General features: G+C 46.2%; 2 protein-coding genes across 2 annotated transcripts in view; both read right to left on the bottom strand.

Annotated features, from left to right (window-relative positions):
- Window positions 1–5318, bottom strand: part of LOC130704922 (uncharacterized) — a 169887-nt gene extending 164569 nt beyond the window's left edge. The window contains exon 1 of the mRNA XM_057529687.1: window positions 5288–5318. Coding sequence (XP_057385670.1) covers window positions 5288–5318 — 31 coding nt within the window. The remainder of the gene's footprint in view (window positions 1–5287) is intronic.
- A 6373-nt stretch (window positions 5319–11691) lies between these two features.
- Window positions 11692–19324, bottom strand: LITAF (lipopolysaccharide induced TNF factor). The gene is made up of 3 exons (XM_007188389.3): window positions 19100–19324; window positions 16382–16538; window positions 11692–13307 (listed from the first exon to the last, which is right to left on the bottom strand). The coding sequence occupies exons 1-3, from the start codon at window positions 19317–19319 to the stop codon at window positions 13199–13201; spliced, it is 486 nt and encodes a 161-aa protein (XP_007188451.1). The 5' UTR covers window positions 19320–19324; the 3' UTR covers window positions 11692–13198.
- Between the last annotated feature and the right edge of the window lie 4997 nt (window positions 19325–24321).

Here is a 24321-nt window from a genome sequence, read left to right as displayed (position 1 = left end):
AGGTGTATTTTAGGACCAGAAGGCCTCACTATGCTGTGGGTCGCCCGGTAGCCCTGTGTAACTCACACTTATTCTGTGTCTCCGTTATTTTTGTTTTTATTAATTTTTATTTTTTTGGCCATACCACGCAGCACGTGGGATCTTAGTTCCCAGACCAGGGATCAAACCGGCGCCCCCTGCCGTGGAAGCGCTGAGTCTTAACCACTGGACTGCCAGGGAAGTCCTTCTTCATTATTTTATCTGTAAAACGGCAAAGATGTTTTTCTTTTCCATCTGGAAGAGTTCTTGGCAGGATTGGTGAAGGCAACATGAGATGAAATTCTTATTTAAATTCCCCAAGAGCAAGGGGGCTGTCTCCTTATACGTTACATAGCCAATAAACATTTATTGAAAGAAGGGAGGCACGACTGAGTCTATCGCGTCAATGGTAGACCAGGGCCTGCAACCTGGAGCTACGTGACGACTTCCCTGGGCCCCTCCCTCCTTAAACATATATTCAAAAGTGTATTTTAAGGCTGCGTTGATAGAAAGAGGAATATAATCCAGGTTGGATTCATTATTATATATTCGTTATTATTTTATTCAGGCTTTTCCCTCCTCATTAAAAAAATTTAAAAATCAAGCATTTCCCTGCGTCCCTAAAAATATCATGGGGCCCAGGTGCCCAGTGGGGAAATCAGCCCCGGGCTTTGTTGCAGCCTGGGAGATTCTGATCCAGTTGGTCTGGGGTGTGGCCAGATTGGGGAGTTTTATAAATGCTCCCCCAGCCCAGGCTGAATGCAGGCCAGGCCTGGTCCTGCTGTGGAGGTTTCAATAAGTCTTTCCCAACTGGAGTCACCCCCCTACCATGGGGAGTGATTACAAGGTCGGGGAGGCCAGGGTGCCCGCACCCACGCAGTATTCCAAGCAGCTTACGTGTAGGGAGTGGCAGAAGAACGACCATTCTCACCTCTTAGTCCCTGAGATCAGCTAGGTGACAGCCCCTCCCCCGCTGGGCTGGCTGGCCTGAAGTCCCTGGAGGCCTCCCAAGCTGAGGGACTGAAGCCGCCTTCAGGGAGCCCTGGAGGGAAACGCAGCTCCAAGTAGCTCTATCACTTCTCTTTCCCCTGCAAATACCCAGGGACACACACACACACACACACACATAGCCACTCACAGTGGGTACAGAGACACACATCACAGACACCTAGAACCATCCCTCAGCAAACATCCACAGACACACCCAGACACACACGCAAGTCCAGAGCCCCGTGTACCCTCACAGAGGCTGTGCACCAACACACACACACACACGTACGCTCACACATGAGATCTGGTCATTGATGAAGGCCTGAGCTAATCTAAGACTTTAGGACAGGGACTTCCCTGGGGGTCCATGGTTAAGACTCTGCACTTGCAGTGCAGGGAGCTTGGTTTCGATCCCTGGCTGGGGAACTAAGATCCCACATGCCGCACGGCGTGCCCCCCCAGAAAAATAAATTAATTAAAAAAATAAGACTTTAGGACAGAGGGCGGGAAGAAGATAAAGTGAGGAGGAAGATACCTAGTTAGAAAAACAACAAGGTAGGGAAAGGTAAACTAATACAACCACAACTTACGTGTGAATTTTAAAAAGTAAACAAAAGAATATAACAAAACAGAAACAGACTCACAGATGTAGAGAACAAACTAGTGGTTACCAGTGGGGAGAGGGAAGTGGGGAGGGACAAGATAGGGGTAGGGGATCAAGAGGTACCAGCTACTAAGCATAAAATAAATAAGCTACAAGGATATACAGGACAGCACAGGGAATGTAGCCAACATTTTATAATAACATTAAATGGAGTATAATCTATTGAATCACTATGTTGTTCACCTGAAACTAACTGTAAATCAACTATATATACTTCAACTAAAAAAAAAAAAAAAAAAAAAAAAAACAGGCCCTCAGCGAAACTAGGGAAAGAATCCCTAAATTCCATCATCACAGGCAGCAGTGATCAGATTCGGCTGATGAAGCCGATGAGTTCAGAGCCTCCACCCGCCACCCCTCCCCCACACGCACCCCCCACCCCCCCACCCCCCCACCCAGCTGCTGGGAACTCCTTGCTGTGCTGAGAGTTTCAAGTTCAAGCATGTGCAGAAAGGGGAGACCTCAACCCACCACTTCCCCATCAGGCTTATGATAAGCTTTTTTTTTTTTTTTCTACTACTTTAATTTCAGACATGAACAAGAAATGCAAATTATGGCTTAGAAAACAACCCTAAAGAGCTGTGAGGGCTTCCCAGGTGGCGCAGTGGTTGAGAGTCTGCCTGCTGATGCAGGGGACACGGGTTCGAGCCCTGGCCTGGGAGGATCCCACATGCCGCAGAGCGGCTGGGCCCGTGAGCCACAACTGCTGAGCCTGCGCGTCTGGAGCCTGTGCTCCGCAACGAGAGAGGCCGTGACGGTGAGAGGCCCGCGCATCGCGATGAAGAGTGGCCCCCGCTTGCCACAGCTGGAGAAAGCCCTCGCACAGAAACGAAGACCCAACACAGCCAAAATCAATCAATCAATCAATCAATCAAAACATACGCATCTGAAAAAAAAAAAAAAAAGAGCTGTGAGCATTTTTTTTACCATTTGCTCCCTTCCCGGTTCTCTCTGCTGGGACAGCCCCCAGCCCCAGAACAAAGCAAAAGAAACAATCCCCACTGAAAGAAAAAGTGATTGTCAAATGTTTCACTTTCCCTTTCTCCACAGTGTCCTTGCTGGGGATGCCCAGATGAGCTCAGGTTGGAGACGGGATCACCGGCAGACTCCTGGGAAAACCCTGTGGCCCACTGGGCAGATGGAACAACTTCTACTGACCACACCCACCTGGAATCCACCCACTTACTTGAAGTCAGCCTTGCCCTTCCTGCTTATCAACAGGAAATCTGGGGACAAGAGCTAGAGTAAAGGATTAGGTTTCACTCTTCCAAAGAAAATGGAAGGCATCCAGGGATTGCCCCCCAGAGAGGGAGACAGAGCAAATGAAATCACATAAAGACACAGAACAGGAATGAACTTTCCTAACACAGTTTTCAGACTCATCAGGCAGTGAAACCTAAAGGCCGCCCCCTAAGCAGGTGAAAACATCAGAATGACTTGATAATTTGAGAGGATGAGGTGCTCCTCCGCCAAAATACAATCACTACAAAAGTATCTGGCTACCCTGCTTGCACACTCCCCCTGTAGCTGATATACTGAGCTTGCAGCATTCATTTTGCCACAGTCCCCACCACTCCCTATCATCACACACTAGTCCTGCTTCACTCACAAATGTCACCTGTTGAGCCTTTAGGCAGCTGATTTTGTCATTTGGCCTTGTTGAGGCTCCTGAAAGATCCTCTGATCCAGCCTAGAAAATTGAGGCCCAGGGGCTGGAGAGGAGAAGGGGTCACACTTCAAGTGGGGTCACATGACTACAGAGGAGGCAGATTTGGGGTGGGGACCAGGTTGCCTGACTCCTGTCCAGTTGACTTCCTATGACCCCAGGCTTCACCCCGTGTGAACTGTTCAGAATTTATTACCGTGCCTGACACCAAAAGTGACTCTCTGACCTTGCTGTCAGTCTACTCCCAAACAGGTGTGCATTAAAACATGGGGCAAAAACAAAAAATAAAAAATAAAAAAATGAGGGGCATATGATCTGAGACATAAAGGCTGGAGCCATTGGGGGCCAGGACGCTTATTAATTTGAACACTATTGTATTCTCTTTCCCAATTCCGCTTCACTAATTCAGCAAAACCAAGTCCAGGAAAAGTATAGCAAAACCTCAACAGCAATGCTCTAGGAATGCGAACGACCTGGGGATTTTTCACTTTCTGGCTAACAAGGGTGATCTGGAGGTCCTTTTTTTGGTTTTAAACTTTAGAATCACAGGATGTTTCTTGAGTGAATGGATGAAGGAATAGATGGAGCTCATGAGGGCCTCAGGAGGTGATACTTTCAACGTCCCATTTTTTCAGAAGAGAAAGCCCAGAGAGGCACAGTGACTTGCTCACAGTCACACAGCAAGTTAGAGGTGGAGCCGGTACCCTGTTCTCTTCAGAACTTCCAGGCCTGTTGCAGGAAACCCTCAGCCCACTTTCTCCCCCTGGTTAAGGAGAGCTGAGGGGTCACACTGAGCCTGTCTTTGCTGTCGATGACTTTGAAGGGCCGAGAGCTGTACCATCTGGTCTGGGAATGAAGGCGGCTATGGATTAGGACACACAGGAGGGTTGCCCTTTGAAGCTGCCTTACTCGATATAAGCTTTCATTCATTCATTCATGTCTTCATTTGAAATATTCACCAAGCACTGGGCACATGCCAACTCCTGTGCTGGGCACTGTGGCCCCAGCAGGGACTCTGCCTGACTGAGTTCTGCCTTCACGGAACTCACAGCCACAGCTGTCTGTCAGACAACCCAGGGAAAACAATTCTGTTTCACTGAGGAGTCAAATGAGATTTTTTTTTTTTTAATTTATTTATTTTTTAATTTATTTTTGGCTGTGTTGGGTCTTCGTTTCTGTGCGAGGGCTTTCTCTAGTTGCGGCAAGCGGGGGCCACTCTTCATCGCGGTGCGCGGGCCTCTCACTATCGCGGCCTCTCCTGCCGCGGAGCACAAGCTCCAGACGCGCAGGCTCAGTAATTGTGGCTCACGGGCCCAGTTGCTCCGCGGCATGTGGGATCCTCCCAGACCAGGGCTCGAACCCGTGTCCCCTGCATTAGCAGGCAGATTCTCAACCACTGCGCCACCAGGGAAGCCCCAAATGAGATTTTAATAAATGGGCTTCAAATGTTTACTCATCTCTTGAAAAGGTGAATTTGCAAGGTCTTCTTTTACTCAACAGCTGGATTAGAAGAGGTACCGGTGTCTGAATTCCCTGAAGCTGAGCTCCGCCTGCTCCACGGGGACCCCTCCACCCTCCTCTCTGCCTGAGCAGCTTCCCCAGGCCCTGCTGCAACCCAGGCTTCTGCCCCAGGTCTGTTCGCTGAACCACATCATGTCCCCTCACCGCTGAAATCCACTAGCGGCTTCCCACGCAATCTTTCTCAGCTTCACTGACATGTAAGTGACATATTTAAGAAGTACGGTATGATCAGTTTTAACATTTGTGTCCACCCAAGAAACCACAGCCACTAAGCAAGATAGTGAATGAATCCATCACCCCCAAAAGTTTCCTCGCCCCCTTGGTCATCCCTCCCTCAACCAGGCAAACACTGATTAGTTCGTGGTTTCTAGAATTTCATATAAATGGAATCATACACCATGCACCCCTTTTTTTGTCTTGCTTCTTACACTCAGCATATTTGTTCTGAGACTTGTCCATGTTGTCGCATGCATCAATAGTTGGTTCCTTTGATTGTTGAGTAGCCCACTGTCTTTCCCATTGTGATCTGAATAAAACCCAGGCCTCTGACTGGCGTTGCACAAGCCTGCACCGTCTGCCCTCTGCTCCCCTCTGCAGCCTCAGCTCCTCCTCATTTCTCCACTCACTATGCGCTGACCGTCCTCTATTTTTCTCCATTCCTCAACACACCCAGCTCTGCCTGCCCCAGGGCCTTTGCACTTACTGTCCCCACTTCCTGGAATACTCTGTGTGTGTGTGGTTCCAGCTTGTTGTTCAGGTCTGAACCCAAATACCACCTCCTCCGTGAAGCCTGCCGTGACTACTCTACCTCACCTGCCATCTCTGTGACTGTCCCGTTACCTTGTTTTACATACTTCACAGAACTTATCGCCACCTGAAATCCACAAGAGCAGGATGAATGAATGAATGAAACTATAAACAACCCATTTCTGTCATGATGTTTATGTGTAGGTTAAAAACTCCAGTACGATCCCAATAAGACAAAGACGAAATTATCCATCAACTACAGAGTTTGAAGAAACCTCAGAACGTCTAGTTAGATGTCCAGACGTGAGCCAAGTAGTGCATTTAATTCCCACTTCGGGAAGCAGTAAATAAAGAGCCGTAACCAGAACCCTCCCCAGACTCAAACCCAGTTCTAGGGCTTTATTCACTCCTACTGCTGCCGTCTTATACTCCAAAGGCCTGGCTTCATCCCACTGAGGTGATCCCAGAAATTAGACCCTTGTGCCCCCAGGATCCATTTCCTGGGACCCCCCCCCCCACCTCCACATTCTCCCTCAGTTGTAGGTTTGATGTTGCCCACCTCATGGCCCACACAAGGGTCAGTCAACCTGGAACATGGGTTCTATTTATCATGTCATTTTATGGAAGTGGAAAGTGAGGCCCAGAGAGGTTAAGAATCTCACCCACAGTCACACAGTGAATAAATGGCTGAGGCAGGACATAAGACCAGGTGTGTGACTTTAGGGTCTGAACCGCTGACCCCAGCCTCCCAAATAAGAGAAGAGCTATTGTTTAGAGTGGACCTAGAGTTCAAGAGGGATCTTGTAAGGCCATTGGCAAATCACCCACTGCAGAGTAGTCTAAAGGAACAGAGGACCCCACAGCCTTACTCTCCAAACAGCTGACCTGGGGGGACAGCATTTCTCTGTTCTCTGCTAACAAATAGCAGTAATAATAATAATAATTGGAGATAACATCTTCAGTGATTGCGAGATGCCTTACAAACACGCTCTCAGAACGGAACTCATTCGTATGTAGGGGACTTACTGTACCCTGTTTTCCTGCACTTTTCCCTCCTGGTTTATAACAGGTTGGAAATGTTAGGTTTTCTTATTTGGTGTCTCTCTCTCCCCTTCTACCATCAATTCCATGAGGGAGAGGATAGTGTTTCCCACTTTACTGCTGTATCCCAAGCTGGGCATACAGGTAAACAAAGGACAAACAGTTGAACACCTTAGAGGGCCCACTCAGAGGGGCCGAGATGCACCATCCACCCCTCCTCATTTTTCAGGCTCAGTGGGAGCCCCAGAGGATTGAATGGGGTTCAGATCAGCTGAGGAGTCTGGGCAGGACGGCCCGGGGGGCAGGTCTTCCTGCTCCAAATCCAGCTCTGTTGCTACCAGGCTGCTCCAAACAGCTCTCACTGCAGAAGAGGGCAGAATTCTCCAGCGCAGGGCAGTTCCAAATTGTAGCCTGTGCCAGATGTGGCTTTACAATAGGACACATTTCTTTAAGAAGCCATTGGGCAGCTCCTCAAAGAGTTAAACTGAATTACCATGTGACCCAGCAATTCCACTTGTCCGTATATACCCAAGAGAACTGTAAACATACTCTCACATAATAACCGGTAAACAAATGTTCACAGCAGCCTTATTCACAATCACCAAAAGGTGGAAATGACTCAAATGGGCCATCCATAGATAAAGGGATAAACAAAATGTGGCATATCCATACAATGGAATATTATTCAGCCACTGAAAGGAATGAAGCCCTGACACATGCTGCACTGTGGATGAACTTCAAAAACATGATGCTCAGTGAAACAAGCCCGACACAAAATGTCACATATTATGATTACGTGTATATGAAATGTCCAGAATAGATAAATCCAAAGAAACAGAAGCAAATTGGTGGCTGCCAGGTGCTGGGGGAGGAGGAATGACTAGTGACTGCTTAATGGGTATGGAGTTTTATGTTGGACTGATGGAAATGTTTTGGAACTCGATACAAGTGATGGTTGCACAACACTGTGAATCCACCAGATGTCACTGAATCATACACTTTAATGTTACATGATGGAGGTTGAGATTGACATATCCACACTACTATATATAAAACAGATAATCAACAAGGACCTACTGTATAGCATAGGGAACTCTACTCAATATTCTGTAATAACCTATCTAGGAAAAGAATCTGAAAAAAAATAGATGTATGTATATGTATAACTGAATCACTTTCCTATACAAGTAAAACTAACACAACATTGTAAATCAACTATACTCCAATATAAAATAAAAATTAAAAAAAAATAATGTTACATGCATTTTAGCTTAAAACAAAAAATAAAGAAGCCACTAGAAATGTTGGCAGGGTAGTTCTAGGCCCAGTGATCACTTTTCCCGGGCAGGGCTGTGTCTGGTATCCAAGCTATACAATGCCTTGAATACAGCAGGAGTCGATCAGTGATACATGAAAACCACAGACGTGCCAGACCAGAGGTTCCCAGATGTTGCCCTTGGCACTCACTTTGCACTGTGACCCCCTGTAAGAGAGCAATCTTCCCAGGACATACCCTTCATGTCCTCTGCCTGCCTCTTGTATATAGAGAAACTTTAGCCAAGGAATAAATTTAATCAGAGAAGCGAGAAAATACAGAAGCAAAGGAAAATAATCAAACAAGACAAAATATTGGGTGGGCCAAGAAGTTCGTTTGGGTTTTCCCATGACATCTTATGGAAAAACCCAAACGAATTTTTTGGCCAACCCAATAATAATAGTTTAGCCATTAAATGAAGTCAAGGACCTTTAGTTTCTCCTCAAGGGCTATCAATAATATTCCGAGCCATATCCTTTGAGCTGTTTTGCAGATGCTAAAACCCCCACCAGGTGGAAGAAGTTAACTACATGATGACCAGACTGCAGCCATGACCTAAGCTGCTCCATCTCACACAATTCTGAGAACTGGCCTCATAACAAACCGACCCTGGAATTAAAGATGAACTGTACCTAAAACAACCATGATGACGCTGATCAGGCCACCGCACGACTAATTTCAAGGGGAGTGTTGGAGCTGCCTGTGCTGTTCTGCACGTAGCCCCCTCCCCCAACCCCGAAACACCCTTTTAAAAGCTCTCGCCCCCGATTGACAGCGGGGAGTTGGTTCTTTGGGTCATGAGTCCACCTTCTCCCCAGGATTGCCAGATTCCTCAATAAAGCTATCTTTACTTTTACCCAACACTTGTCTCTCAGTATTGGATTCTTGAGCAACGAGCAGCCAAAGCTGAGCCCGGTAACCCCCCCAACACATATACAACTATATAAACACAGGGTTCGCAAACAGTACTGCGCTCTCTGATGACACTGATGTTGGACACACGAGCTACATTGATTTTGCCCATTTGGGAAACCAGGTACAACATCACTGAGACACTGCAGTACCAAGAACAGTATAGGTACTTACATGTATGGTACATCCAAAGGGATATTATCTGAATAATAAAGATTCTATGAGCTACCCAGCCATGAGAAGACATGGAGAAACTTAAATGCATATTGCTAAGTGAAAGAAGCCAATCTGAAAAGGCTGTGATTCCTGTATATATGTTTCCAACTCTGCATGACTCCAACTGCGTGACATTCTGGGAAAGGCAAAACTACGGAGCCAGTCAGATCAGTGGCTGGGGCTAGTGGGGAGGGAGGGGTGAATAGGCAACACATAGATTTTTAGGGCAGTGAAATTATTCTGTATGATGCTATGATGGTGGATACATGTCATTATACATTTGTCCAAACACACAGAATGAGGCGGTCCAGTGGTTAGGACTCAGGGCTTTCACTGCCGCGGCCCCGGGTTCAATCCCTGATCGTGGAACTAAGATCCCAAAAGCTGAGAGGCATGGCCAAAAAAATAAATAAAAAAGAAACACACACACAGAGAAATGTACACCACCAGGAGTGAACCCTAACGCCAACTATGGACTTTGGATGGTGATCATAAGTCAATGCAGGTTCATCAATTGTAACAAATGTAGGGGATGCCGGTGACGGGGAGGCTGTGCACGTGTGGGGACAGGGGATGTATGACAACTCTCTGTACCTTCCGCTCAATTTTGCTATGAACCTAAAACTGCTCTAAAAAATAATTTAGGGCTTCCCTGGTGGCGCAGTGGTTGAGAATCTGCCTGCCAATGCAGGGGACATGGGTTCGAGCCCTGGTCTGGGAAGATCCCACATGCCGCAGAGCAGCTGGGCCCATGAGCCACAATTACTGAGCCTGCGTGTCTGGAGCCTGTGCTCCGCAACAAGAGAGGCCGCGATAGTGAGAGGCCCGCGCACCGCGATGAAGAGTGGCCCCCGCTTGCCACAATTGGAGGAAGCCCTCGCACAGAAACGAAGACCCAACACAGCCATAAATAAATAAATAAAAATAAAAATTTAAAAAAAAAAAAAAAAATAATAATAATAATAATTTAAAAGGGGAAAAAAAAAGGTATTTCAACGTGTGAACATTTTCCTAATACTGCAGAGAACAGTCACAAAACAGTTAAATGCACTAGACTGTATACTTGGCCATGAACTTTTTTCTTCCTTCTTTTTTAAAATCTTTCCAAGCCTCAGATTCTTGTTTCTTTAAAATTCTTAAGACAAAAAAAAAACAAAACAAAAAACCTCCGGGTTTCTCTCTTTCATCGCCCTTGCTGGATCTACTTTCAATTCAGTGGTGTGCCCATGAAAAACAGACGACTCATTATAAACATCTGAGTCATAAATGCAGGAGATAACTTTAATAGGATCCAAAATGCAAATCAGAATTTTGTAAGTAAAATTCCAACGTCTACACTTACTCCTAAACAGAGATCTTTGAGCTCAAAAATTCAGAGAAGGATTTTAATATCCCAAACACGAGAGGTTTGTCACTGGGGAGAAAACCGAGGCCAAATTGTGTGTGAGTATATGAAGCCACATTTATGAATAGTTCAGGGCCCAAGAGAAGTGTTCTCGGTAGCAACTGGGAAGCCAGTTGTCCCAGAGAAAACATTTTCATGGGTAATGTTGTGGTCAGCCAGGAATCAGTCATGTGCTCCAAGTTGGCTTCAACAGATGCAAAAACTGAATTCTTTTTGATAACAAGACACAAACCAACACTTGTATGTGTACAAGGTCTAGATGGACTAACGGTATATAAGACGTACAGCCATTTCGGGTTTGAAATTGGTAAATATTCTTCTTTGAGGTCCAAGTAGATATAAAATAAAGCTCTCGCATTCATTGAACGTGATTCAGCGTTTGCAACAAACTCCAAAGTCCCCAACAAACAGGGGAAGAACAAAAGAGCCTTTTAATTTGTAAAAATATATGAATAAGCCCGTATTTCAAAGAATAAAATAGAATGTCTGACGAACACGTCATGCTCCAGGCATCTGATGTTATTTTTAAAGTTTCCCAGAATACACATATATGTTACGGTCCTCGAAATAGGGCTCTTGTTTTGAAGACTCTGCATATGTAACTGATAACAGCTTGAGACCATTTATATGCCACCGTCTGAGCAAAACTGCTAAATATGCATGGCCTTCAATTTTGTCAAATGCAAGAAAAACACATGCTCAGGATCGGCTGAGTGGCAATTTTTTAAGACCAGAAGTTAGGGTTTAAATGACAAAGTCGCACCAAGGTGGCATGATTTTCCGGCACCTTCCAAAATGAAGCTTTATCACCAGGTAGGAAAAGAGGATGACATTCATATTCCCGGCGAGTTACAATGCCCTCCTTCTAGCATCTCACTTCTACCCGGATCAATTAACAAAGCATGTTTTGTTCGGAGCATGAATGAGGACGGCTTTCTTCTGTGCATTTTATTAAAACTTGAAAGCTATGGCTTGCTGCCACTGATGACGCCTATTGGGTTCCAACAGCCTAATGTTCAAATCTGACTCACTAGCTATCCACCCAACTCAACATCGGTCATCTTGACATCGGGGGATATTCAGCAAGTCTGTAGTTTTTATCATGAAGGATTTTCTACTGTTATGGAACAAATAAAGGGTTCTTTGTACCAACGGCTGGAAACACAACATGAGACCTTTCTTCACACCGTTAAGAATTGATGAATAGTTCACAGAGTGAACAAAAGACTTTATTTTTGAAAAGCAGATAACACCAAAGTACTATGTAGTATCCATAGTCATTGCAAAAATAATTACTGGAACTTTCGAAACATCAAATGAATAAGCTGAATCAATGGGTTATGACTATAACTTTGAACCAATATACAGATTTTCGATCAAGACCTAGGCTTGATTTCTACATAATATTATTCACATGAATTCCCTGTGCCTATTTATTATCAAAACGGGGACTCCTGAAAGTCGAGCCCAGCTTTGTCTTGATCTCAAAGATGACACAGCAGCGAACAGAGAACTCTGGCTTGCTGCTTCAGTCCTAGAAATCATGTCTTCAGATGTTATACAACAAATTGATTTCTGAAAAATAAAATCCAGACTTCAGATGCCTTTGAAACAGTCAGGTCCCCACACTTTTCAGCACCATGGTACTCAGATGTGCTCAAACACGCTTTCCTTTGTCTTTCCGAATATCCACCAGAAACCTAAAAGGGGACCCGCTTTAAGAGTTCCATTATGAAGGTCTTTAGGAACAACACTAAACCCAAGTAAAGGCAGTGGATGAAATTATCCCCATTACTTTTTCTGTTAAGGAAAAAAAAAAAAAGTGAGAGTGCATTGGCAAATGGGAAAATGATACCAGTCATATAGTTACGGAAAACAGTTCTATAAATCCCTCCTTTCAAAATTATGTTCAAAAGTGTTTAAGACCAAAAGGAGGTCACAAAAACTGTTAATACAAACAATTCCTCTACCAAAAAAAAAAAAGCCCTTCGTGGAAAGTGGCTGAGGATCTGGTCCAAAGAAGGCAAATCAGTGAAAAGATCCAGCCTTCTATTCCTAGCCCGCGTTTATGACCTCATGGCTATGTGTCTGATGGGTGTGAATAATCCCTCCCTGTACTTAAAAACGAATTAAGAAATTAAAGTGAATTTGTGTGCTATTTAAAAGCCTGCAGTTACAGAATCTGAGAGCCAAGCCCTTAGACTGTAAGGCAAGATTTTTGTCATCAGAAGTGGAAACAGATGGCTATGACGGTAGGCACTAAAGGTTGGTTCAGCCGTACTGGGGCCAGAACAGTTTCAAAAATAAGGCAATCTGGGGCTTCTCAGTTTGAGACCACCAAGAGAAAGGCCCACTGAGGCAAAAAAAGAAGCTGGCCAGTGGCAAATCACCAGAAGATACTCAGACGGCACAATGCTCACAGTTGGATGGGATGACTTGGGGTCACAGACGGGGAGGCAGGAAACCCTTGAACCAGCGCTCAAGGAGAATGTCTTTGCATGTCCTGTGCACGACTCCAAGCAGCAATTTCTGGGGTTTGGAGGTGTGTTATTTTTGCGATATTTTCCCCCCAAAAGAAGACACGAAGGTGGAGACCCTGGAGAGATGAGAGCACCAAAATGGAGCCTTCACCAGGGGCGGGGCTGGGCGAGAGTCGGAAAGGCCTTCCTGCAGCACACGGCTCCCTTCGGGTCTGGCTGAGTCCTACAAACGCTTGTAGGTGCCCAGGAGAGCTTTGCAGTTGGGACAGTAGTGGTCCACATCCTGCAGGGCGTCCACACAGAAAGGGATGAAGCAGCAGCCCGCGATGCACCTAGAAGAAAAAAGGCCACACATGGAGAGGGTTACAGACTGTAGTCGTTTGGACGATAGCCGCCAGAAAGATATGTCGGGGTCTTAATCCCCGGAACCTATAACCGTGACCTTATTTGGAAAAAGGGTCTTCGCAGATGTAATTAAGGATCCCAAGATGGGATCTTCCTGGATTATGAGGGTGGGCTCCTTAAACTCAAAGACCGGGATCCTGATAAGAAGAGAAAAGGACACACAGAAATACAGAGAGGGACAAAGCCCACGTAAAGACAGAGGCAGAGATTGGAGTGATGCAGCCTCAGCCAAAGAACATCCGGACTACCAGAAGCTAGAAGAGACAAGGAAGGATTCTGCCCTTAGAGCCTTCGGAAGGAACATGGCACCTTGATTTTGGACTTCTGGCTTCCAGAATGGGGAGAGAATAAATTCCTATTGTTTTAAGCCACCAGGTTTGTGGTAATTTGTTATGGCAGCCCCGGGGAACGAAGACCCCAACCATTGCCAAGGCTGCTCCCACAGACAGACTGCTCTGGGTGTATTATCAAGTCTTGGGACATTTAGGCATCTTTCAAAGTGCTAGATTGGAAGCGGTGAACTTCTTTTGTAAAGGGCCAGAGAGTATGTATTTCAGGCTACATGGGTCTTGTTCTGTCATTGGAGCATGAAAGCAACCACAGATAAGCCGTAAATAAAGGGCGTGACGTGTTCCAATAGAACTTAAAATAGGCTGGATTTGGCCCCTGGGCTGTAGTTTGCTGACTCCTGTCTTGGACTGATCATTTTCCATACAGAGAGCCTGCTTCTCACAGCAACAATCATATAAATTTCCACAAATCACGTCTCTTAACCTACATAATCCATCATCAGCGCACGCAGGCAGGACCTCCATACGGCCTGAGGTGTAAGAAGAAATATATTTGGTCTTTGGTTCCCGGCACAGAGCTCCAAAACACGTGGAACTGCCTGAGTGACAGGAGTGTCTTCTGTTATTCACAAAGAGCCCCTTTCACTCACACCTGAGTTTATGCTAATGAGGTGACTAGGGTGGGTCCCTAGACAGGCTCGGGATGGGCTGGTCACCAGAAAGACCAAGTGACCAGAGGGCTGGAACTTTTAACCTCAACTACAGACCTCTGGGGTGGAATGGGGGGCTGAGGACCGGGTTATAAAAACACTTGAACAGCTAATCTGGAGAGATTCTGGGTTGGTGAATCCGGCATTTATGTGCCGGAAGGGTGGTGTACCCCAGCTCCGTGGGGACAGAAGCCCCTGCACTCAGGACCCATCTGGATCTCTCCCTGTTACCTCCTCACCTAGATGTCCATCTGTCTGTCTCCTGTATGATAAACCTGTAAATGTAAGTAAAGCGCCATTCTGAGTTCTGTGAGCCATTCATTCTAGCATATTATCAAACCTGAAGAGGGGATAGCAGGACCCCTGATCGGTCAGAAGTACAGGGGACCTACGACTTGTGACTGGCATCTGAAGTGGGGGGCAGTCTGTGGGACTGAGCCCTTAAGCTGTGGGGTCTGCACCAACTCCAGGTAGTGTCAGAGCTGAACTGAAACACTGGACACCCAGCTGCTGCTGGAACCTTGGCCAGTGTCAGAAAACACCCCCACAGCCTTACAACCAAAGTTTGCCAAAACACATAGTTTAAAAAAAAAAAAAATCAACATTTTACAGGAAGACACTGATTTATATAAAGCAGAATCAGGAAATATCCTGATGAGGAAACTATCTCATGAATGGAATTTCCTATTGCCTAAGCTTACCTGAGTTCAAATAAGGGCAGCCAGTGCATTTAGAGATCATCCTAACCTCCCGCCTGACAAGTGCGGGCATGGCTGCAAGAGGCAATGCACACACAACCACCTACTTTATCCTCAACACCCCCAGAGGTGGGCATTAGTACACCCCAGTTTACAGATGAGGAAACTGGAGCACAGAAAGGTGAAGTCACTTGCCCAGAGCCACACAGCTGTGAGAGGCAGGATCTGAACACACAGTACTGCATTTAAGGAAGAAAAGGAGGAACGGATAGAAAAAGCTGCCTCAATTTGAAAGCCAGTGGCCAACAATCGATAAAAGTTTCCATTTTGTCCTTCCCTGATTTCAAAGACAAAAGTTAGTTTTAACAGGAATGGCCAAAGGACGATGAATTTTTATGTAATGTTTTCTGTCTCCTTTCTTCCCCACTGAATGCAAGTCCTCAAGGAAGTTAATTAAGCTCTCAGGGGCTTTGAGCCTCTCTTCAAAATTAGGAAGAGAACCATGATTCCCCCTCCACCTAAGTCACGAGCAGATAATGAGGAAAGAGCCAGGCAAGGGCCTCTGAAAAGAAACACACAAACACGGTTTCCTTCGAGGAAGAAAACGGAGCACTTATGGTTTTCTGAGTGACTTGCATGGCCAGGAATAAGGAGGCTGCCTTTATCTGTTTGGAAAAAAAAAATTAAATGGTGCTTCCTCAACTTTCTCCCAGAACAGAAAGTATTATCTCTTTCAACATAATACCCTTGGTGCAGACATAAATATTTACACACTCTCCTTGTGTAGGCAACAGAAAACTACTGGGGGTCCTAAAAGGATAAGAAGTTTTGAAGAGATGACTATAAAGTATTTTAATGTATAGAATGTTTAAAGCTTCTCTGAGAGTCAAGCAAACATTATTAATTAGGTCATGAAATTCTAGAAGAAAAAGAAATCCCCAAGGGTATCGCTGTACACAGATACAAATGGCTGCTATGCTTGTCCCTACACGCAGAGAGTGGTCTGAGAAGAAAACGATGGAACAGCAGCTTCCAGGAGTGGTCTGAGAAGAAATGATGGGACGGCAGCTTCCAGGGGCTGATATGCTCGAGGGCAGTGGTTCTCAACTGGGCACGATTTCTGGTTATGACAACGGGGGCAGGGGAGCTCCTGGCATCTAGTGGGTAGAGACCAGGGACGCTGCTCAATATCCTACAGGGCACAGGACAGGCCCCCACAACACAGAAGTAGGTGCTGAGGCTGAGAAATCCTACAAGAGAGGAATTCGGGAGAGCACGGGGTCTGAGTGGACCCCAGACTTACCCCAACAGGCACAGGCTCCCGCAGGAGAGCCAGGTGAGGGCGCCGGCATTATAGGACAGCTGAGTCACGATCATCTTGTTGCAGGAAGGACAACACATCTGGACCGGGCGGTCGAAAAAGGAGATGGGCTGCTGCACGTAGACTGTCTGCACAGCAACTGATGGAAGGAACAGAACAAACCAGCCAATCAGTAAACGAGGAAGACATTCATTAAATGCAAAACAGTAGCGGCAGGATCTTGACAGATATTTGCTCATCCATGTTCAGGAGAGCACTATTCACAAAAGCCCAGAGGTGGAAGCAACCCAGTGTCCATTCATAAATGAATGGATGAACAAAATGTGGTCCATCCATGCAACGGGTTATTATTCAGCCTTAAAAAGGAAGGAAATTCTGACACATCTTATAACATGGATGGACCTTAAGGGCATCAGGCTAAGTGAAACAAGCCAGTCACAAAAAGACAAATACTGTTGATTCCACAGATAGGAGGCACCTAGAGTAGTTGAATGCATAGAGATAAAAAGTAGAATGGTGGGTGCCAGGGGCTGGGAGAGAGGAGTGAAGGGGGAGTTGCCATTTAATGGGTATAGAGTTTGTTTTGTATAACGTAAAAGAGATGGAAGGTGGTGATGATTGCCCAAAGATGTGAACGTACTTAATGCCACTGAACTGTACGCTGAGAAATGCTTAAGGTAATCAATCTTATGTTATGTGTTATTTTACCACAATAAAAAAAAACTGGGGATGGGTGAGGAGGGAGAAAAATGACAAAAAGGGAAGAAGAGAAAACAGTGGCAGATTTCCAGAATTACCAATTGAGGGGCTCTGGAAACCTCCACACACGAGATGGGGGAAAGGACTGTGTGTTTCTGGAGGAGATTTGGCCCAGCTCCACCAGGCTTTCAAACTCAACTGTCTCTGGACTCAAGTGCGGAGCTTATTGAGAATGCAGATTCCCAGGTCCTGCCCTCAAGACCGTCTGATTCGGCAAGTCTGGGGCAGGGTCCCCAAACCGCTTTTTAAGCTCTTGAGTGGTTCTATGAAGGTGGTCTGCAGATGGTAATTTCAGAAACAGTGATGTGATGGGTTTTAGCCTCAATTTTCTTCATCCGTAGATTAGTGGTTGCCAGGGGCTGGGGGATGGAGGGTGACGGGGGTTTCTTTCTGGGGTGATGGAAATGTTCTGGAATTAGTGCTGATGGTTGCACAGCTCTGTGAATATGCTAAAACCACTGAATCGTATACTTTAAAAGAGTGAACTTTATGGTATGGGAATTCTATCTCAATAAAGCTGCTTTTTAAAAAATGGAATAATAAGGGTTGTCGCTAGGATTAAATGGGACAAAGGCAGTAAAGAACCTCACCCCGTGCCTGGTACAGAGTGAATCCTCCATAAACAAGCCTGCATTTCACACGGTCTCCTTAGCAAACTCCAATGCCCAGTAATAAGGCTGGCGTTTACCAAGCCAGGGGATACTGGCCCAGTTCTTTACAAGTCGGGGGACCATATTGATACACGCAGTGAGTATACGAAATCATGCTAAAAAGAGAAAACTATGTGAAAAACATGCACGGACATCCACAAGCATCAGAAGAGCACCTCGGGTGATGGAAATCACAAAGCCCTCAGAGCTTAGCACGTTCTTTTGGTTTTCGGCAAAGTTGTTTAAGCTCGTAGTTCTGTCAAAGTGACTTTTTTCTGTTCTTTTTTATGTTATTGAAATGCCATTTCTGTGATCTATGTATTAGGGGACATGAACTGCTACCCAGAGCTAACCAGACAATATTCCCAGAAAGACCTAGAAAGCACCCCGCCCCCGCCCCCTGCAGAAGAGCCAGCATCAAAGCATAATTTAGCACTTACATGTAAATTTTAATAAGGGTTATTTGGGGTGCAAGAATGAGTTATTTATTGATCAGAGTGTGATCTAAAATAGTCTGAAGTCGTTATCTTGTCCTCTTCCAACTCAAGGAGTCAAAGTCACTTGAGCACAATGACAACAATAGTTCACATTTATCCGATGATTACTCACAGAACCTTATTTAATCTTAACAGCCCCCGGGTGTAGGTACTTGATGGGCCCCATTTTATAGATGGGGAAACCGAGGGACAAGGAGGCTGGTGAACCCAGGCAGTCTGACTCACAGGTCCGCTCTCTGAGCTGCTTGTAATACTGAATCAGCTACATACCTGGGTGCAGATGGGCAGCAGGAAGTACCAAAGGGCAAGGACATAAAGAAGTTGCTGGAAGGCAGGGGAGTCACCTGCACTAATGTTGGGCTGGGGGTGGGTTTCAGCTCACCCATTCCTCACTCACAGCTACATCCTCTCCCTCTCCTACTCCAGCCCTGGCCTCGGGGCAGGGGTTCTCCCGCCAAGTCTCAGCAGGAAGGGCAGGAGCCCCCAAAAGCAAACTCCCATTCCCAAATTTCTCCGGGACGGTTGGTTGTGCCTCTGTGATAAACACCAGAGGCTCAGTTTATGGTGGACGTGGGAAAGTTCATAAACTGTGCTTTATTATGGAAAAGCCAAAAGCCTCACTGACATGGAACCCAAGACTAGATGTGAAATTTCAGGACAAGGGGGAAAGTTGGACTGACTGGCACTTTGCTTAGACTCTGGGGCACAGTCACTACGGCCACTCTCCTGATTCTCATGGAGTCCCAGGACGGAGGGCCAAGGAGAGGTAAGGGGGCCCGTGAGGCCGTACGTACTTGCATTGGCATTGGGGACGGGCACTGGCTGGGTGTAGTACGCAGGCGGATTCATGCCCTTCCCATCCGGGCCTGTCATGAGCCCCGTGGCCGGCCCTGGCATGGGTGCTGGAGGTGTGGGGTAGTAACTGTTAACAGAAACTGTCTCTTCATAGGATGGGGGCGCAGTTGGCACCGAGGAAGGTCCAGCAGCCGCCTGGTAGGATCCTGGAGCAGACATTTTACCTAAAGCAAAACCAGAAGACACCAGATCAGAAATTCAATTGACAGGGGCTTCCCTGGTGGCGCAGTGGTTAAGAATCCACCTGCCAATACAGGGGACACGGGTTCGAGCTCTGGTCCGGGAAGATCCCACATGCCGCGGAGCAACTAAGCCTGTGCGCCACAACTACTGAGCCTGCGCTCTAGAGCCTGTGCTCCGCAACAAGAGAAGCCACCGCGATGAGAAGCCTGCGCACCGTAACGAAGAGTAGCCCCGGCTCGCCGCAACTAGAGAAAGCCTGTGTGTAGCAATGAAGACCCAACGCAGCCAAAAATAAATAAATTAATTAAAAAGAAAATTCAATTGACATCTTCCCGTCTCTCTTTTCCACCCTCAATCTTTCTTTTTTTTTTTTAAACATCTTTATTGGAGTATAATTGCTTTACAACATTGTGTTAGTTTCTGCTGTACAACAAAGTGAATCAGCTATACATATACATATATCCCCATATTCCGCCCCCCGCCTTGAGCCTCCCTCCCACCCTCCCTATCCCATCCCTCTAGGTCGTCACAAAGCATCGAGCTGATCTCTCTGTGCTATGCGGCTGCTTCCCACTAGCCATCCATTTTACATTTGGTAGTGTATATATGTCAGTGCTACTCTCTCACTTAGTCCCAGCTTCCCCTCCCCCTCCTGTGACCTCAAGTCCGTTCTCTATGTCTGCATCTTTATTCCTGCCCTGCCACAAGTTTCATCAGTACTGCTTTTTGATTCCATATATGTGCATTAGCATCTGGTATTTGTTTTTCTCTTTCTGATTTACTTCACTCTGTATGACAGACTCTAGGTCCATCCACCTCATTACAAATAACTCAGTTTCATTCCTTTTTATGGCTGAGTAATATTCCATCGTATATATGTACCACATCTTCTTTACCCATTTATCTGTCGATGGACATTTAGGTTGCTTCCATGTCCTGGCTATTGTAAATAGTGCTGCAATGAACATTGTGGGACATGTATCTTTTTGAATTTCTTTCATTTTCTAACTGACAAAAGACAATCAGGAAATGACCTGTGTCCAGTCTTGTCCAAAAGCCAGAAAGGGAGTTAACATCATCCCTTCCAGACCCAAGAATGAGAACCTTAACAAGAGATTCCCTACATAAAGGTAAAAGGTAGGGGGACATCCCTGGCGGTTCAGTGGTTAAGACCCCACGCTTCCACTACAGGTTCAATCCCTGATTGGAGAACTAAGATTCCACATGCCGAGCGGAGTGGCCAAAAGAAAAAAAAAGACTGCCTTGGGTATTGCTCACCCTTTGCATTTCCATCAAAAAAAAAAGAAAAAAGGTAGATAATGACAAGAGAAAATTACCCAAATCCCCAGGGCAAACATCAGCCAAATGTGAACATAAATTTTTTCACACTTGAAACCATCACCCAACCAAGACCTGTCTTTCATATCTAGTGTTTTTTCTTTTCTTTTCTTTCCTCTTTTTTTTCTTTTTTTTTAAAATTAACCACTGCAGTTTTTACTATCAGTGTTTCAAGTGACGGAAAAGACAACGGCCTTCAAAAGCCAACCACAAACTATGGCAAATACTGAGCAAAACAAGCCAGATGCCAAGAAACCCGCACCGTGTATGCCATGTACCCGAAGTCCAGAAGCAGGCAAAAGGAATCTTGGGGGTGTAAGTTAAGAAAACGGTTACTTTGGGAGGGGAAGGAGAGTCTGGGAGAGGCTGGTGGGTGAGGGTGTCTAATCATGTTCTCTTCATCTGGGGGTGGTTACACGGGAAAGTCCACTTTGTGAAAATTCGAGTTGTACAATTAAGTTATGTGCCCTTTTCTGTATATATGTTATAGTTTTTAAAAAGTAAACACACACAGGGACGCACAAACCAACCAGTTCTCATTTTGAAAAGTGAGAATCAGAGCAGCCAGGCACATATTTCCTTTTGTGAGGGCAAAGAACCGGGTTTTTTTTCCCTGCAGAACTTATGCCCGCCTAGAATTACATGGCCTGAACCCAGGGTGTGTTCCTGTCTGCGGTCCCATGCTCGGCAGCCCCCGGGCAGCTGGAGAAGGACACAGTGCCGTCCTTTGTCTGCTTCTGTTTTTCCAACGGGGCAGGGCTAACGCTGCATTAGAAGATCCATTCAAACCTGTCTCAGGAGAAACGGGGCACGGAGCTCCGGGGGCAGCGAGCCACGGTCCGGGGGCTTGGCCGGGCCTGTGCTGCTTCCCACGCACCATGCCTCCACTTCTAGATCCCGTGGGAAGCAGAATCGATTCATTCTGCTGCGGGGAGAAGGGGAGAATCCTTCAAGGACGCTCTGCCTTTCAGCCCAGCCCGAAAGAGGAGATTTCTCTGGGGGAAGAGATGAAAGGGCTTTCAAAGTGGAAAGAGAGGCATGGGAAAATGACCATGCATAAAACAAAATCCATAAATAAAGCCAGATAGGTTGGAGCTGGGTTCTAGAAAATTGTGAAAGTCCTATGGAGATGTTTGGACCTCATTCTATAAGCCTGGGGCTGTCCAAGGGAAACTTTCCAGAAGGATGGAAGTGGTCTCTATGTGGGCTGTTCAATATGGTCGCCAGTGACCACACCACACTGCCCAACACTTGAAATACGTCCGAGGAACTGAATTGTTAAATTATATTTATTTAAATTGAAAATCGAATACAGGGAATTCCCTGACGGTCCAAGTGGTTAGCACCCCGTGCTTTTACCGCTGAGGGCCCGGGTTCAATCCCTGGTTGGGGAACTAAGATCCCACAAAAAAAAAAGAAAGAAAGAAAATCGAATACACAATTCATTTACTGGAACATTTTTATGTAAGTCTGGGACTCCTTGGGTATGTGAATCTACTTTTTCAACAGCAAATTTAAGGAACTCTGAATCAAGATCAAATGTTTTTGATAAAATTTTAGCATCCAATTTGGGATATGATGTCAATGTAAAATACACCTTGATTTCAAAGCATTTTTAAAATGTTAATGTGAAACACCTCGTTCATAATTTTTTATATCGCCTCTAGTTTGAAATGATAATACTTTAGATAGCCAGAGTTAATATGTTGCTCCAGTTCATTTCACCTGTTTCTTTTTACTTTTTAAAATGTGGCTACTAAACAATTTTAAATTGCCTATGTGGCTCGCTTTCTGGTTCTATGGGACAGGAGCCATGGAAGGTTACAGAGAAAAGGAAAGGTCCAACCCTAGACAGGGTAGATGAAGCAGAAGGTCTGGAAGGGAAACAAGAAGCAAAGCTCGGAAGGCCCCTGTGTGTGGGTGGAAGGCCCAGGGTTGGGGGGAGACTACACACCGGTCTACAGTGGGGGGTTTACCCCAGAACATCTTTGCGAAAACAGGTTCAGGGTTTAAAACAGACCGACTGTGAAAAGTGGTTAAGGTATAGAACTGTGTCAATTTCCTCTGTCCCACAGGAACAGAAATGCAGAGTAGGAGGGAAGACCGGCCACAAACATCAGCCCCAGGATGCCTCTCTACCAGGCTCACCTCCAACACTGGCTGCTGTCCCCTCCCGGCTGGCCCCAGGACCTCCCCACATCCGTGCACTGGGCTGGAGGAGACTTCAGCTGGGGGAAACACAGCCTCGTGCTCCCGGGTAATTTACATCCGTGCAGAACGTCAAGGACTCACTGTCCCTTCCTGTCTCAGGAAAGGCAGACCCAGAGCTGCCTACACGATTTATTATGAAAACTGAGTCATATAAAAAACCCCACAAGAGCAGAAAGCACCATGCGTCCAGAAAGCCTAAAATAGCACAGTTTGCTGTGGTTGCAAACGGAGTGCTTCGGGAGGGGAAACAGAAGGTCCTGGGGTGCCCCAAATTCTGCAAATAGTTCCGGTCAAACCATTGCCTCTCTCCTCCAAAAGGGAAGAAACTCAGAGATTGTGAATCGTGCTGCTGAGAGCGAACACACAGGTGTTAGGAAGCTGGGGGGAGGCGGGGTTCTTGCCAAGACATCTAAAGGAAGGAAGGGCCTGAGCTTCTGGTTCTGGAAATTAATGTCTACCCACCCCTGCCCCTGTTTTAATTGACCATCGTCATCTTTCTTGTGGTCACATCCTATTTTCTGGAACTTCAGGATGCTCTCTCTCGGGAACATTGCTTTTGGATCAAACAGCCACATAAACACGGTCATAGTTCTGAAAAGAACAAGAGCAACAGTCTAGAATGGTTTAAGGAAAGGAAGGAAGGAAGGAAAGAAGGAAGGAAGGAAGGAAGGAAGGAAGGAAGGAAGGAAGGAAGGAAGGAAGGAAGGGAGGGAGGGAGGAGGGAGGGAGGGAGGGAGGGAGGGAGGGAAGGAAAACACATAACCAGCTGCTTCGAAAGCTTTCTAAATAAATTCCACAGCTTGCCTTCCCCCAGGCCCCAGGCCAGGAAATGCCACTTCAGTCAATCCCATTTCTCTCCCTCTCTTTTTTCTTTTCTCTCCCCACCCCCATTTCTTTTTAATCTGGTTTCCCCCAGGGGCAGGAGGCCCACCTAGCCAGCCACTAAGCCACCCTTCCAGAAAGGATTTGTTCACCTGGCCTCCACACCCCCCTCCTCACCCCCACAATGTGAAATTCTTAAGGGCAGACACACATGTGGACACACAGACACACAGACACACTCTACTGTCAGCGGAGAACCCTGCATCCCTCCAGAGCCGCCGCCGCCTGTGTGCTGAGGCACTAGCACAATTCCATCTAATACTTGTGACCCATTTTTCTGGGACAAACTGGAAACCACAGGAAAGCGTCTTTTAGTTTAACAAAACAGAAAAGCCACAGTTTTGCCATGTAAAAGCACAGGCTTGAGAATCCTTTGGTGGCCCTGGGTGCCTGGGGTGCAGTCTCTGCAGAACCCAGGTTGCCACAGTTACGGGGAGCTTTGTGGGGGGAAATAAAGGAACAAATAAGGGGGTCTCCCTCCTCTCTCCCCAGTTGTTTAACTTTCTTATTAAGCCCCTGAGAGTGGCTTTTCTCGACTGTCAATTGA

The sequence above is a fragment of the Balaenoptera acutorostrata genome, chromosome 15 (genome assembly GCF_949987535.1).
Source record: "Balaenoptera acutorostrata chromosome 15, mBalAcu1.1, whole genome shotgun sequence".
NCBI classification, from domain to species: Eukaryota; Metazoa; Chordata; class Mammalia; order Artiodactyla; family Balaenopteridae; genus Balaenoptera; species Balaenoptera acutorostrata.
Note: the sequence above shows the minus strand (reverse complement) of the source record. Positions and strands in the feature narration are given on the sequence as shown.